This window comes from Musca vetustissima, unplaced genomic scaffold (genome assembly GCF_032173495.1).
Source record: "Musca vetustissima isolate MV318-11 ecotype Yass unplaced genomic scaffold, APGP_CSIRO_Mvet_v1 utg1611, whole genome shotgun sequence".
Lineage (NCBI taxonomy): Eukaryota > Metazoa > Arthropoda > Insecta > Diptera > Muscidae > Musca > Musca vetustissima.
Genome location: NW_026889082.1, coordinates 103,117 through 117,438, shown reverse-complemented (window position 1 = coordinate 117,438; position 14,322 = coordinate 103,117). Strand labels below are relative to the sequence as shown.

General features: G+C 36.4%; 1 protein-coding gene across 1 annotated transcript in view; it reads left to right on the top strand.

Annotated features, from left to right (window-relative positions):
• Positions 1-857: 857 nt before the first annotated feature.
• Positions 858-14,322, top strand: part of LOC133336800 (ATP-binding cassette sub-family C member Sur-like) — a gene marked incomplete at both ends in the record, with an annotated part of 115,948 nt that continues 102,483 nt past the window's right edge. Inside the window, one exon of the mRNA XM_061545079.1 lies at positions 858-1,076. Within this exon, the coding sequence (XP_061401063.1) occupies positions 858-1,076 (219 nt within the window). The remainder of the gene's footprint in view (positions 1,077-14,322) is intronic.

Below are 14,322 nucleotides of genomic sequence, written 5' to 3'. Positions count from 1 at the left end.
GATTCTATGCATATTCTCAAAATGAACCATGTGTCTATCTCGTTTCCTTTTGCATGTTACAAACATATGCACAAAGACATAATACCCTGTACCACAGTGTAGTGAAGAGTATAAATATATGTAATTAGGAAAATCTGGGAAAATAAATTCATAGCTTTAGATTATGAAAAAGTGAGGTGTTTATATAAATAGCGTTTTAAAATTGTACCTATATATCTTATAGAGTATACGCATTTTCAGTATTTGTTCATAAAAATATGAACTTATTTTACCGGCCGGGAGAATGTTCATAAAAATATAAACATAATTTAAAAAGTGTATAGATTATAAATTTTTAATTGCCTAATATAAATATATTGCCATAGATAATTGCCGCATAAGTGATAATGCTTTATGAGCTGCTGGGGTGCAGCAATAATTAAGACAATGCCCAACTGATAATGCACTTAGCAAGGGAGCACCTAGTGATAAGTGCATAGAATAGATTTATATTCGCAATAAAATCAGAAGCGATTTAACATCTAAACAGTGCACTTTTCATAAACAGTATTTATACGCTCATTATTACAGATTTGAGAAAAAAATTCTGTCTCGGATTTGCCTGTAAATTATCTTCAGTCTATGAAAATATCCTCAAACTTTTCTTTTTGTAAATGCTACAACTGCTCTACAACTCAGAATAGTTAAAACTGTACCATTGAGCGTATGAATACTGACGACACTTATATGCTATAGGATTTCGGTTCAATTTTATGCCGAATTAGTTATTGAATTTATATTAGTTTGTCATATAATATTTCAAAATTTTTATTTTAATTTGATAGTATATTAATTTTCCTCTCTCTCTTCCTTTACAGCGTTACCGCCCAGATTACTTAGAGGATTATGATAAAATCGGTTACAAACATACGCTGGCCACATTTTATTCAAAGGCCTGCTTTTGGTGGCTAACTCCCTTGCTGTGGTTTGGTTACAAAGAACCCTTGGAATTGGAAGATTTGGGTCAAATGCGAGTGGAGGATAGTGCGAGGGCACATTATGATCGTTTTTTGCTGATTTATAAAACAGAAAAAGTGGTAAGTAAGACGAATTGCATACAAAAAGAGGATAAATTACAATTATTTCAATATTGCTTTCATTGCTTTGTATCGAATTATGCTTTTGTTTCTGTATTCAGAGTTATTTCATTTTGTGTATTATTTCATAATTTGTGTAAATTTTCTTTTTTCTTGTATGTTTTATATGAAATCAATTTGGGGGTGGCGTTTTAATTATACATGAATGTAAATTTAATATAAAAGTCATATAAAAAGTATTGGGCTGTATTAAAATTGCAGGAAGTTTATAATCAAAATTTGAGAAGATATTTCCAAGTGAAAAAAATTGGGTCAGCTATTTTGCGACATGACTTAAAATGTCTGCTAGTTAAAAAAATGTTTATTTTATTGAGAAAGAGCATATAAAATTTCAAAAAGACTTGACTTTGGATATTTTATATAAATGATTTATTTTTTAATTTATACATTTTTAAAGAAAACTATTTTATACTTTTAATTAAATACCTTGCAACCACATGGCGTATAATTGCCGACATGTATAATACGCTCTGATGTCCTTCATAAACATATATTGAAAATGAAATGCTGTTATAATAATAACTCATATTATATGATTCAATAAATATTCTTTTATGGTGAATTACTGAATTTCTTAAGCAGTTCGTATGCCCTACACTGCGTGCAATATTTGGCTGGATGCGACCCGAAGGAAGATATAACGTATTATGGAGCGATCGTACGAGGGTTGTCGACTTAACATTCCTAATATACCATTATATCCAGTACATACCTATTAGTGACCCATACATGAGAAGTATGGGCTAAGTGTGCTGCCGTAGTATCGAGTCAGTGTATCCGTAACATTTCAACACTGCGGTACCCATTATACTGGACCATTACTGCTAATATTGTAAAGAGGTAGAGGTCGGAAATTATTTAAAGCCTATGTTGAAGTCTTCAGATGTATGGCGACAATGGCAGTCCATCTGGAAGCGCTTAGTTGGTTGGATACGGAATGGTTTCCAGCAGTTCTTTTCGGAAGGGGTAAAAGTAGTGGCATGTACACCAACAATGGTACAAACTTCGTAGGTGACGCCTGGATGTTGAATGCAGATTTTGCGAATACTGTACGAACATTTTCTGAAATTTGAGAAATATTAGAGAGGGAAAGAGTTACTTACTTAGCTGGCTTGTGACAGAACTTTTGTTCCATAAGATGAGCTTAAACAAGATTTCCAGGTGCGTCGATCTTTTGCCCATTTTTTACCATTTGAAAGACCATGTTTGGCAATGTTGTCTTCCACTTGATATTTCCATCTTATTCGTGGCCTTCCTATTTATAAGGCTTTTGAGCTAAGGCATCTTCATCCATTCTCACAACATGAGCTAGCCAACGACACGTCTGAAAATGCCGATATCCGAGAATAGAAGATACAACTCATGGTTCATTCGACGGCGATATTCACCATTAACGCAGATCGGTCCATAGATCTTTCGGAGAAATTTTCACTCAAACACTGCCTCATCTGCTTGCGTAAGTACCCATGCTTCAGATCCAAATAACAGTATCAGCGTCTTGTAGAGTGTGAGTTTGGTCTGGCGGGAGGAGGCCTTGTTTCTAAAGAGCTTACTTAGACCATAGTAGCATCTGTTGGCCATCACAACCCTTCTCCGAATTTCAAAACTGGTGACATTAGTTTTATTAATGGCGGTACCAAGGTATATAAAATCTTTAACTAACTCGAAGCTGTAGTTCTCAAGTACTACAGTTGAACCGAGTCTACTGGAAGTCTTGCGCGTTGATACCATTAGCTTGGCTTCTCGCCGTTTATTGCCAGACTCACTTTGGCAGACTTCTTCTTAATTTGTTCAAAGGTGCCTCTCTCAATGTGACATGTGTTGTTTGGTGTACAGAGTGTCATTTGTGTTCACCTTTGCCTCTCTTTTGACCTTTTCCAGAGAAGGTAACACGACAAACTACCACCTTGTCTGAATTCTCGTTCGGTATTAAAGGGATCCGAGAGTCCTTTCCGATTTCAACTGCTGATCTTGTGTCAGTTTAAATTATCCTGCTTAACCGTATTAATTTTGCAGGAATGTCAAACGCAGATATGGCTTCAAACACCACTGAACGGATAGGGCTGTCGAATGCGGCTTTTGTAGTCGACGAATAGGTGGAATGTGTCGATGTGTTTTTCGTGTGTATTTTCCAGGATTTGGCGCAGAGTGAAAATCTGGTCAATGATGTATTTGCCAGGTCTGAAGCCGCATTAGAATGGTCCAATAATGTATTTGACCATTGTCTTCAGTCTTTCACACAGCACGCTGGATAGCACTTTATATGCGATGGGAAGGAGACTTATTCCTCAATAGTTGATACATATCGTCTTGTCTTTTTGCACGGGACACAGAATGCTGAGGTTCCAATCATTGTACTAATCAGCTGATGCATGCTCCTGATCAGCATCTGACCACCAGTTTGAGGGGTTTGGTTTTCTTTTGATAGTAGGAGGGGTTTTCGAGTGTGGGCAACTAACCCGACTTCTCCACCAATTTTTTATAGTTCTTTCATCAACGGGCGATGAAATTCGCAACCCCAGGTGACACCGTGGGGAGGTCAGTGTCAACAATTGAGCAGAAAGAGGTCGAGCTTCGCCATGTTAAAGCCAATTTGATCCGGTGCTTGATATCTATCATCCCCTACACCATCCGAGGCATACACTTAAATGGGATTTTAATCCGCCGGAAAGTTCTCACTTCGTATGAAACTGGGAGGCTGTAGTGAATTCCATGAAATTGGTCAGATGCTGGACCAATGATTAACTCGCTACCTTTCAGTAAAGATACAAATAAAAAAATCGGCAGGACAGATTACAGAAGGAGCCAATGTTAATTTTAAACAAGTGAATAAGTGTTAAGTTCGGTCGGGCCGAACTTTGGATACCCTCCACCATAGTTATGCTGACAGATACATGCAATGAAAATATAGGGAACATACCAAAAAGTGGGCATATACCGATAATTCTACAAACCGATTTATGTAAACCATTATGTACAACAAATACAAACTTCAGCAATTTTTAATGGGGATTTTTCCTAAAATCTGTAGTTCCAAAAAGTGGTCTAATACTGATAACGCATCCTCAAACTACTGTAATTTAGATTACAAAGGGTCTGCCAATATTGGGGGGACCAATATTGATTACATAGTGTAGGAAATAGTGAATACTTGGGGATATCACAATTTTGAACCCAATATTTTAAATGTTTATCTCAATTCTTTCCTTCATTAGGTATCACTATATTGAGGAGATGCCTAAATGTCTACCGATATATTTCATTATCGTCATATTTGAGTTTTTTTATCACAAAATCTTTAGTAGGCGGAATGCTTACAACAGATGGCTAAAAAGTCATTGTAGGGTAAAAATTGACTATTCCCCGTAACAACTACCCAACCGCAACACACGGAACAAATCAGATACCAATTTTAATATAAAAAAGGGTGTTAAATGGGGACCACATCTAAAAAGGGGTGAATATTTATAATTTTTGGTGGGGAGATATGTTACCATATACGACTACAAAATACCAAATTTCAGCGAATTCGGTTGAAAAACGCGCTCAAGAATCTCAAAATATCGAAAACAATATGGGGGCTACCCGAAAAAATTGACCTATATTTATATTTATAATTTTTTGTGGAGAGATTTGCTACCCAATAAGAACTCAAATTACTAAATTACAGCCAATTCGGTGAAAAAATCCGGTCAAAACCCCTCAAAAACTAGAAATTGGGAGGTAACCTTATATGGGGGCTACCAGAAAAAGTGGACCTATATTTATAATTTTTAGTGGGGACATTTGGTACCCAATAAGAACCCAATGTACCAAATTTCAGCGAATTCGGTTAGAAACCGCGCTCAAGAACCCTAAAATACCGAAAATTGGGGGGTACCCTTATATGGGGGCTACCCGACAAAATTGACCTTTATTTATAATTTTTAGTATAGAGATTTGCTACCCAATAAGAACTCAAAGTACCGAATTTCAGCGAATTAGGTCGAAAAATGCGATCAAACTCCCCAAAAACCGCAAAATTGGGGGTACCCTTATATGGGGGCTATCCCAAAATATGGACCTATATTTATATTTTTTTGTGGAGACATTTAGTACCCAATACGAACCCAAATGTAGCAAATTTCAGCAAATTCGGTTGTAAAACGCGCTCAAGAACCCCAAAATACCGAAAATTAGGGGGTACCCTTATATGGGACCTATGCCTAAACGTGGACCGATATATCCCATCTTCGAACTTGACCTGCCTGCAGACAAAAGACGACTCTATGCAAAATTTTGGCGATCTATCTCAACTCGTTTAGACGCTAGAGTGATTACAACAGACGGACGGACAGACGGACATGCTTAGATCGTCATCGAATTTTACGCTGATCAAGAATATATATACTTTATAGGATCGGAAATGATTATTTCGATGAGTTACAAACGGAAAAACAAAATTAATATACCCTCCATACTATGGTGGAGGGTATAAAAATGAAGATACACATCCAATTCGTTAGCCGTTGGGGATAATAGAACATACACATCCTGGCTTGCTGCGAACTACAACCGTTAAAACTAGTAGCGAAACAATGAAGAAGACGTATTTAAGGTATCATCAAAAAAACAGTGAAGTTCGTCGAACCAACCCTCAAATACTGAGTAGCAGATTTGTTTTTTCCTGTTAAGTTAGCAATGAACTAAAGGCTTTACAGTTGTTACGATTTCAAAAAATAGTTTAAATTGCTTTGGTAGGGGCATTCGAAGTCAACTTCATTTAACAATATCCATTTCAACTACACTTTGTTTTATTAATAAAATTTAACTACTCTGTGCAGAATATTTAACAAATTAATTACTTTCAATATTATATTTTCTGTTCGCCAATAATTTCCGCATCGAGTCAAAGTGAAATCTCCTCAGACGTTGTATATTTGTTGCTGCTACTATTTGCCAATGTTTATTGGCCAATTGCGAATTGCTTGTCGGATGACCGACTGCCTGGCAGAATGACTGTTTTCGAAGCGTATTGGTGTGGAGTTGCCATTTTTTCTGTTGGAAAATTTTTAATTATTGACACGTTGTTAATTTATGTTTTGTTTATATAAAAATAAATTGAAAAACGAAAAAAAGACGAACAGCTCTTAATGGGTAAACAAATTAACTGCAACAGAAAAAGAACATCTGGACATGGTAATGGAGGACAGGCAATGACTACATACAGCTGGACACAAAATAATAATAAGGAAAAAATGTAATCCCTTTAATTGTGTTTGAGTGTGGGTGGAAGTGTAAATGTATTGAGTTTGTCAAACTCTAGCTGGCGTTTGTGGTTGTGAGTGGGATGTTTATTTGGGCCTTTATTTTATTGATTTTAAATGAAATGTTTTAAGGAAATTATACCGTTTAAATTTTGAAATTTTCAAGGAAATAAAGCAAGGGAACAATGTAAACGTTTGGTTTCAAACGAAGTACTAAGAAAACAATAACTTTTTGTTTGAAGTAACCCGGGGAAATTTTGAAAAGGTCACAACTGGTGTCAAATCGTTGGAGCCAAAGGCGAAGGCAACTTTAGGTCATGACCTTAGCCTAAAATTGCCTTTTTTGTGGAACGAATTGACCAACTAAATATATGAACTGATTCTTTGAATTTCACAAAGAAAAATAAAATTGTAGCAAAATACAAGCCTTCTTGGAGGAAATTAATTTGAAATTGGAAAATATTTTGGTATTCGTACCAGACATAACTATAATACGGTACAATAAGTTGGTATTGAGTTCAAAAAATTTAAAATCCTAAACTGTCTGCACGTTGGTTTATCCTAAATTTTTCAAAAATTGTCAGCCATCTTAACCGTTTGCAAAAAAATCTGTACAATGGAATTCGACCACGGAGAGACCAAGGCATTTGAGGAATTAAAACAGATCTTTATTTAGGCTCCAGTACTAGCATGTCCAGATTTTACACTCCCTTTTTATTTGCAAACTGATGCTAGCATGGAGAGTGGCATTGATCCTTACTAGACGAGCAGTAATCCAGGATGTTGTTAAAAACCTTAAAGAACGCATCGTTTGAAAGTTTGTATGTCCAAAGGTATTGCTAACAGAGAACGGTGTCCAGTTTATAAGTCGGCTCTTTCAGAATGATCATAACAATGAACACCGAACAACCGCCGTCTACGCCTACCACGTAAATCCGACTGAACGCACAAATCGGGTAATCACCTTTGGGACCAATGCCTACCGCAAATTACATTTGTCATAAACACGGTCGTCAGCGAATCCCAAAAGAAATCTATATATATAAAAGAGCTTAGTGTTAAGTGAGTGAGTGAGTAAGTGACTGACAGATCATCGCCCAGACGAAACGGCTAAAGCTAGAAGCTTGAAATTTTAAGTGTGGGTTGGTGTTGATGTGTAGGCGTGAGATAAGGCTGGGTTTTTGGAAATTCGAACTAGAAGGGTACGAAAAGTACTAAAATGTACCAAATATGGTACCCTTTGTATTAGGCGAACGGGAAGAGCTAGAATTCTGAAATTTGGAATGTGGGTCACTGATGTAAAGTTAGGAAGATGTACAAAAGGGTTTTTGGAAATTCGTACTAGAACGGTACGAAAAGTACTAAAAAGTACTAAATGTGATACCATTTGTATTTGGCGAACCGGTAGAGCTAGAACTCTGAAATTTGGATTGGTGGTCGCTGAGTGTAGGATAAATGTACCAACGGGTTTTTGGAAATTCGAAATAGAAGGGTACGAAAAGTACTAAAATGTACTTAATTTTGTACAATTTCGTAGCATGTGAATTGATAGAGCTAAAAACTTGAAATTTGGAATGCGAATTAGGGATGAGATGTAGAGTCTATTTAAGGAGATGGTTTTGAAAGCGTGTACTCATGTGTACGAAAAGTACTATATGATACTATATTTGGTACAAATTTAATTTGGAGATACAAATCGAGCTGGAATCCTGAAATTTGAAATTAACATTAGGAGTTGGACATCTGAGTGTAGAATTGGGAATGTACGTAGTTTTGGAATTTTTTTACCCAGTTTCAGTAATTTATATTCATGGGTACTAAATGGTACTAAATTTGGTACAATTTGAATTTTATGCGAACCAATAGAGCTAGAATCATAAAATTTGGAGTCAGGATAACTGTTGGGGTGTAAGATCGAGATATGTAGGAAGTTTTAAAAATTTTTACTAATGTGTACTAAATTTGGTACAATTTGAATTGTGGGTGAACCGATAGAGTTGGAATCATAAATCTTGGATTTAGGATCAGTCTGGGGGTGAAAGTTTGGGTTAAGTGGGACGTTTTGGAAATTCGTACTACTGTGTACTAAATTTGGTACAATTTGAATTGTGAGTGAACCGAAAGAGTTGTAATCCTGAAACTTGGATTTAGCATCTCTGTTTAGGGTAAGTAAGAAGTTTTCTTGGATTTAGGATCACTGTGAGGGTGTAGGATTGGGGTCTGTAGGAAGTTTTGGAAATTCGTACTACAGTGTACTAAATTTGGTACAAATTGAATTGTGGATGAACCGATAGAGTTGGAATCCTGAAACTTGGATTTAGGATCACTGTGGGGGTGTAGAATAGGGGTATGTAGGAAGTTTTGGAAATTGGTACTACTGTGTACTAAATTTGGTACAATTTGAATTGAGGGTGAACCGATAGAGTTGGAATCCTGAAACTTGGATATAGGATCACTGTGGGGGTGTAGGATTGGGGTCTGTAGGAAGTTTTGGAAATTCATAGTACTGTGTACTAAATTTGGTACAATTTGAATTGGGGGTGAACCGATAGAGTTGGAATCCTGAAACTTGGATTTAGGATCACTGTGAGGGTGTAGGATTGGGGTCTGTAGGAAGTTTTGGAAATTCGTACTACAGTGTACTAAATTTGGTACAAATTGAATTGGGGATAAACCGATGGAGTTGGAATCCTGAAACTTGGATTTAGGATCACGGTGGGGGTGTAGGATTGGGGTATGTAGGAAGTTTTGGAAATTGGTAGGGGAGAGGGGGGCACCTTTGAACGTGGGGCACCTTTGAACAGCGCTCATAAAATCTTAGTTTAATATTTTTCCGACCCGCAACCACATTTTTATATATGGCAATCTTGTTCTCTATATGCGTAAACCACTTTGGCTTGCTTTTTCAGTTGTCGAAAAATTGTGCATGGGTGACCATGTTTTCTCAGTGTCATTGTAAACTTTTATTCATTTGGTTGTAAGGGCGCAGGAAGAATTATGTGACAGTTTTCTTTCGTCAAACCAATTTTTTGCATTCCAACAATCATTTCAAACATAACTAATGTAATTTCTTTCATATATATTTATTACAAAAAATTTTATTTTAAATTTCCGTAAAATGCCATGGGTGGGGCACCTTTGAACATGCCCATTAAACTCGAGTAAAAAAAGGAGTTTTTAACTTTTGGCTTCGATTTCTCAAAATTTCAAATGGGCTAATAAGATTACGAAATTAACTGTATTTTTCACCATATTAATTTGTATTTTTAAGTCATTTTATGTTTTAATAACTTTTGATCTAGATTTTTTAAATTTTGAACATTTTTTATATATTTTTTAATGAATTAATGCATTTTTGATATGTATGAATAAAATACATACATATTTGAACATAAACACTGTAAAAAAAGATGTCGTTCAAAAATGCTAACCCCTGTTCAAAGGTGCCCCCCTGGGGGGGCAGTTTTGAACACTTTGAGTTCGTCCATTAAAACAGTAATAAAATATATTTATCAAGCTTATAGTATGTCATATGTATATTCATTTTAAAGGTTACATATGTACCTATTAGTAACAATTAATAAGAAACCAAAAATGATAAAATAAAAAATGTTATAAAGCTTGAAAGCAAAAAGTGTTCAAAGGTGCCCCCCTCTCCCCTACTACTATGTACTTAATTTGGTACAATTTGAATTGAGGGTGAACCGATAGAGTTGGAATCCTAAAACTTGGATTTAGGATCATTGTGGGGGTGTAGGATTGGGGTATGTAGGATGTTTTGGAAATTGGTACTACTGTGTACTAAATGTGGTACAATTTTAATTGTGGGCGAACAGATAGAGTTGGAATCCTGAAACCTGGTGTTAGGATCACTGTGGTGGTGTAGGATTGTGGTAAGTAGGAGGTTTTGGAAATTCGTACTACTGTGTACTAAATTTGGTACAATTTGAATTGTGAGTGAACCGATAGAGTTGTAATCCTGAAACTTGGATTTAGGGTCACCGTGGGGTTGTAGGGTTAGGGTAAGTTGGAGGTTTTGGAAATTCATACTACTGTGTGCTAAATTTGGTACAATGTGGATTGTGAGTGAACCGATAGCGTTGGAATTCTGAAACTTGGAATTAGGATCTCTGTGAAGTGTAGGTTTGGGTTAAGTAGGAAGTTTTGGAAATTCATGCTACAGTGTACAGTCATTATGGGGGTGTAGGATCGGGGTATGCAGGAAGTTTTGTTGGAAGTAGAAGGGTACGAAAAGTACTAAAATGTACCAAATATGGTACCCTTTTTATTAGCGAACGGGAAGAGCTAGAATTCTGAAATTTGGAATGTTGGTCACTGATGGAAAGTTAGAATGATGTGCAAAGGGTTTTTGGAAATTCGACCTATAAGTGTACTAAAGGTACTAAACTTTACTGAATTTACTTCCTGTTGTATATATATTGAACATATATAGCATGAATCTTGACATATGAAATGGAATACTGGTTGGGAAGTAGTGTTGATGTACGGAAATAAGTACATTCGTACTTATGTGTATAAAAAGTGTAAAATGGTACTAAATTTCGTACTATTTACATTCAGTTGAGTGTGTAGATATGGAATCTTGATAATCGGAATTAGCTTTAAAAATCGTACTTATTTGTACGAAAAGTACTAAATGGTACTAAATTTGGTGGAAGTTGGATTTAGGTGAACAGACAGAGCTGAAGTCTTCAAATTGGGAATTAAAATGACTGTTGGAATGTAGGACTGAGGTAGATTATGAAATTCGTACTTATTGGTACGAAAGGTACTATATGGTACTAAATTTAGTACAATTTGGATTTTGCTTGAAAGGATGGAACTGAAAACCTGAAATTTGGAATTAAGATTTCTGTTGAAGATTGAGCTATAGAGACATCTTTGGAAACTCGTATTTATGTGTACGAAAAGTACTAAACGGCACTAGATGGATTTGGGTGAACGGAGAGAGCTGGAAACCCATAATTTGGACTAATGGTTGATGTTTGAATATAGAATTGAGATATGGAAGCATAGTACCTATGTGTACTAAATAGTACTATATTTCGTACAACTTGATTATGTGTGAACGGATAGAGCTGGACTCCCGAATTTTTTAATTAAAATTACTGTTGGAGTGTAAGATTGACATAGTTTAGGAAATTGTTAATTATAGAAACAAAAAGTACAAAATGGGTCCGGAAATTGCAAGATTAAGCAAGTATTGGAATTTCGTACTTATGGATACGAGAAGACCTAATTGGTACTAAATATGGTACAATTCGTTTTGTGTGAGCGGGAATCCTAATATTTGGACTTAAAAATAATTTGGAACAATTTGGACTTTGGTGGAAGTAAGATTAGGATTGATGGATTGATGTAGTTTTAGAAATTCTTACCTATGAGTATGAGAATTACTAAATGGTACTAAATTTGAAACCATTTGGATTTGGTTGAATCTTGAGATTTGGAACTTAGATTACTGTTGAAGTGTAGTATTGAGCTATGGAGACAACTTTGGAAACTCGAATTTATGTGTACCAATAGTATAGAATAGAAAATTCACTAAACTTGGATAACGGAGAGAGCTGGAAACCTAAAATTTAGAATGTTGGTCATTGACAGAGAGTTAGAAAGAAGGACCAAAGGGTTTTTGGTACTAAATTTAGTGGAGGTGACGGTGTTCGAAAAGTTCTAAATGGAATTACATTTGGAACCTGTACGTTTTTGCTAAAGTGTGGATTTCGGAAAATAGTGCTTATGTGTATGAAGAGTAATTAATGGCAATAACCTTGATATTAAATGTAGGAATAGAGGTGGAATTCAGAACTATAGTACAACTAATTATACGGTATTCACCATTTCCATATGAAATATTTTTTTATTCCCTTTCCGCATACGAAGTAGCGGGTACTTTGCTAGTATAGTATAAAACATTATTATAATATTTGAATGTAGTTACACATCCACAAAGCCCGAAACCTTATGAGCCTCCATTTTAAGCCCGGGCAAAGATAATTCTATTCGATTCCGGAATAGCCCAGAGTCTCCACCGTAACCATCATATTCGTACTGAAATATTGGTAGCAGCCTATCTCCCATTGTGAACCAGCCAGCCTTACAAACTCCAAGCTGAGTTCCAAGAGAGACTCTTGCAATATGCAGAACCTAGCAATGTCCATAACTGGTCAGAGACCGGCAAACCAAAATGTGTCGATGGCACCTACACCACATGCTCCTGATCGCAACATGCCCAAAATAGAGCGCCGGCAGAATTTTTTAACCCAGTTAGGAGGTCACCCAGATATGACTATGGTGCCAACCCCGCTTGCTTATTTGTATGCCCCAATCGAAAGCAGTAAATGGCAGAGTGGTTGCGGTCGTTGCGAATCCAGAAACCACATGTTCTTCGATACCAGTCCATGGTGGCGTACTCTAATCGACGACCAGTCAAAATTACCTTTCTAGTGTCTAGAAGAGCATGCCTACAATGTGGAGGTGTATCCGTAGTCGTTCCATTGGTGCCAAATAATGAGTTGTGCAGGCTCAATAACCCACAAACTTAAATTTTATATTAATTTAAAGTGGTAGAACAGCATAGTATTTAAGAATATCTATTTAAAGCTGTATGAAAGCATAGACCATTCGAAATTCATTAGTTCTTATCGGAAAGTAAGACTATAATTCATTTTTTTTCAAGCTGTAGGATTAAAACTTTTTAAGTTTAGGAAAACAAAATTAAATTAAATAAATAAACAAAACATCACCCTTATAGCCATTATAAAATACCACTCTAATATCCATAACACCATTTTATCTCTATTACAACAACACACATTACTTATGCGATCATTAAGACAACCAACCATCTATGTTTACTCATTCCCCTATTTTAACTTCAGTGCATTTATGCAATATATAGTGACAGAATAATTCACATTCACTTCGAATCACCATATGTATAAGTGTTTCACTTTTTCATCACTGAAGTTGTTGAGAACCAGAATTAGCGAACAGTACAAGTGAAGTCGACGTGTGGCAGGTCCGCAGTTATAGTAGCTCGTTAGTCGATAACAAAAGTCTTCGCCCCCCGCCCCCTCTAATAGCCAGGTCTACGTTCGTAGCGAGCTCCACGCTCGTAGCTCGATCCCTGTATCCACCCCGCTCCAGCATCTACCTCACTCCTGTCCTATTCCCGATCCTACATATAGCCGTACCTGTATTCAATTCACTTCTGGATTAACTCACCGTAACACCCATCGCGCTTTCCAGTCGTTTCCAGCTCACTCCTCGTAATATCTTGGCCCCGTGTCATTCTTGGGTTCCCAGCCAGTTACTCCTTACTGCCTAGCTAAAAAGGCTAACAGCCGAGAGTATTTACTGAAAACCTTCAGTTGACCCTGACCGCAACAAAGCTTACTCCAGCCTTAGATAAAACTACTCGTTATAACCACTCAAAGGTAGAGTTAGTTTTGATCCATACCTTGCACCAATATTTACTATAGCACTATTTCGAACTTTGTGACTTACATTAAATATTGTAAGAAATTTACATTAAATAATAAGACGAGGATAGCACAAAATTGGAATGGGAGAAGATAGCGCCACCCAGAAGAAAATGTCAACAGCAAATAACTAAGGAACTGCACTGCACAAAACTAAAGACCAATCATCTAATTAGCTGAACGCAAAACATTAAGATAAAACAAAATTGTAATGGCAGGAGATAGCGCCACCTAAAGGAAAACAGCAACACTAAATATAAGCAACGACTCAAACCACTGCACTATGTCTAGGCTACGATAAATGGCAGTGCCATCACAAAACAATGGCAGGAAATAACACAACCTAGATGAAAATGTCTACACTTAATACTCAAGTAGACGCTGTTTCTCGGCAACGATAGATGGCAGTATCGTCAACTGGGATAGGCTACAGCC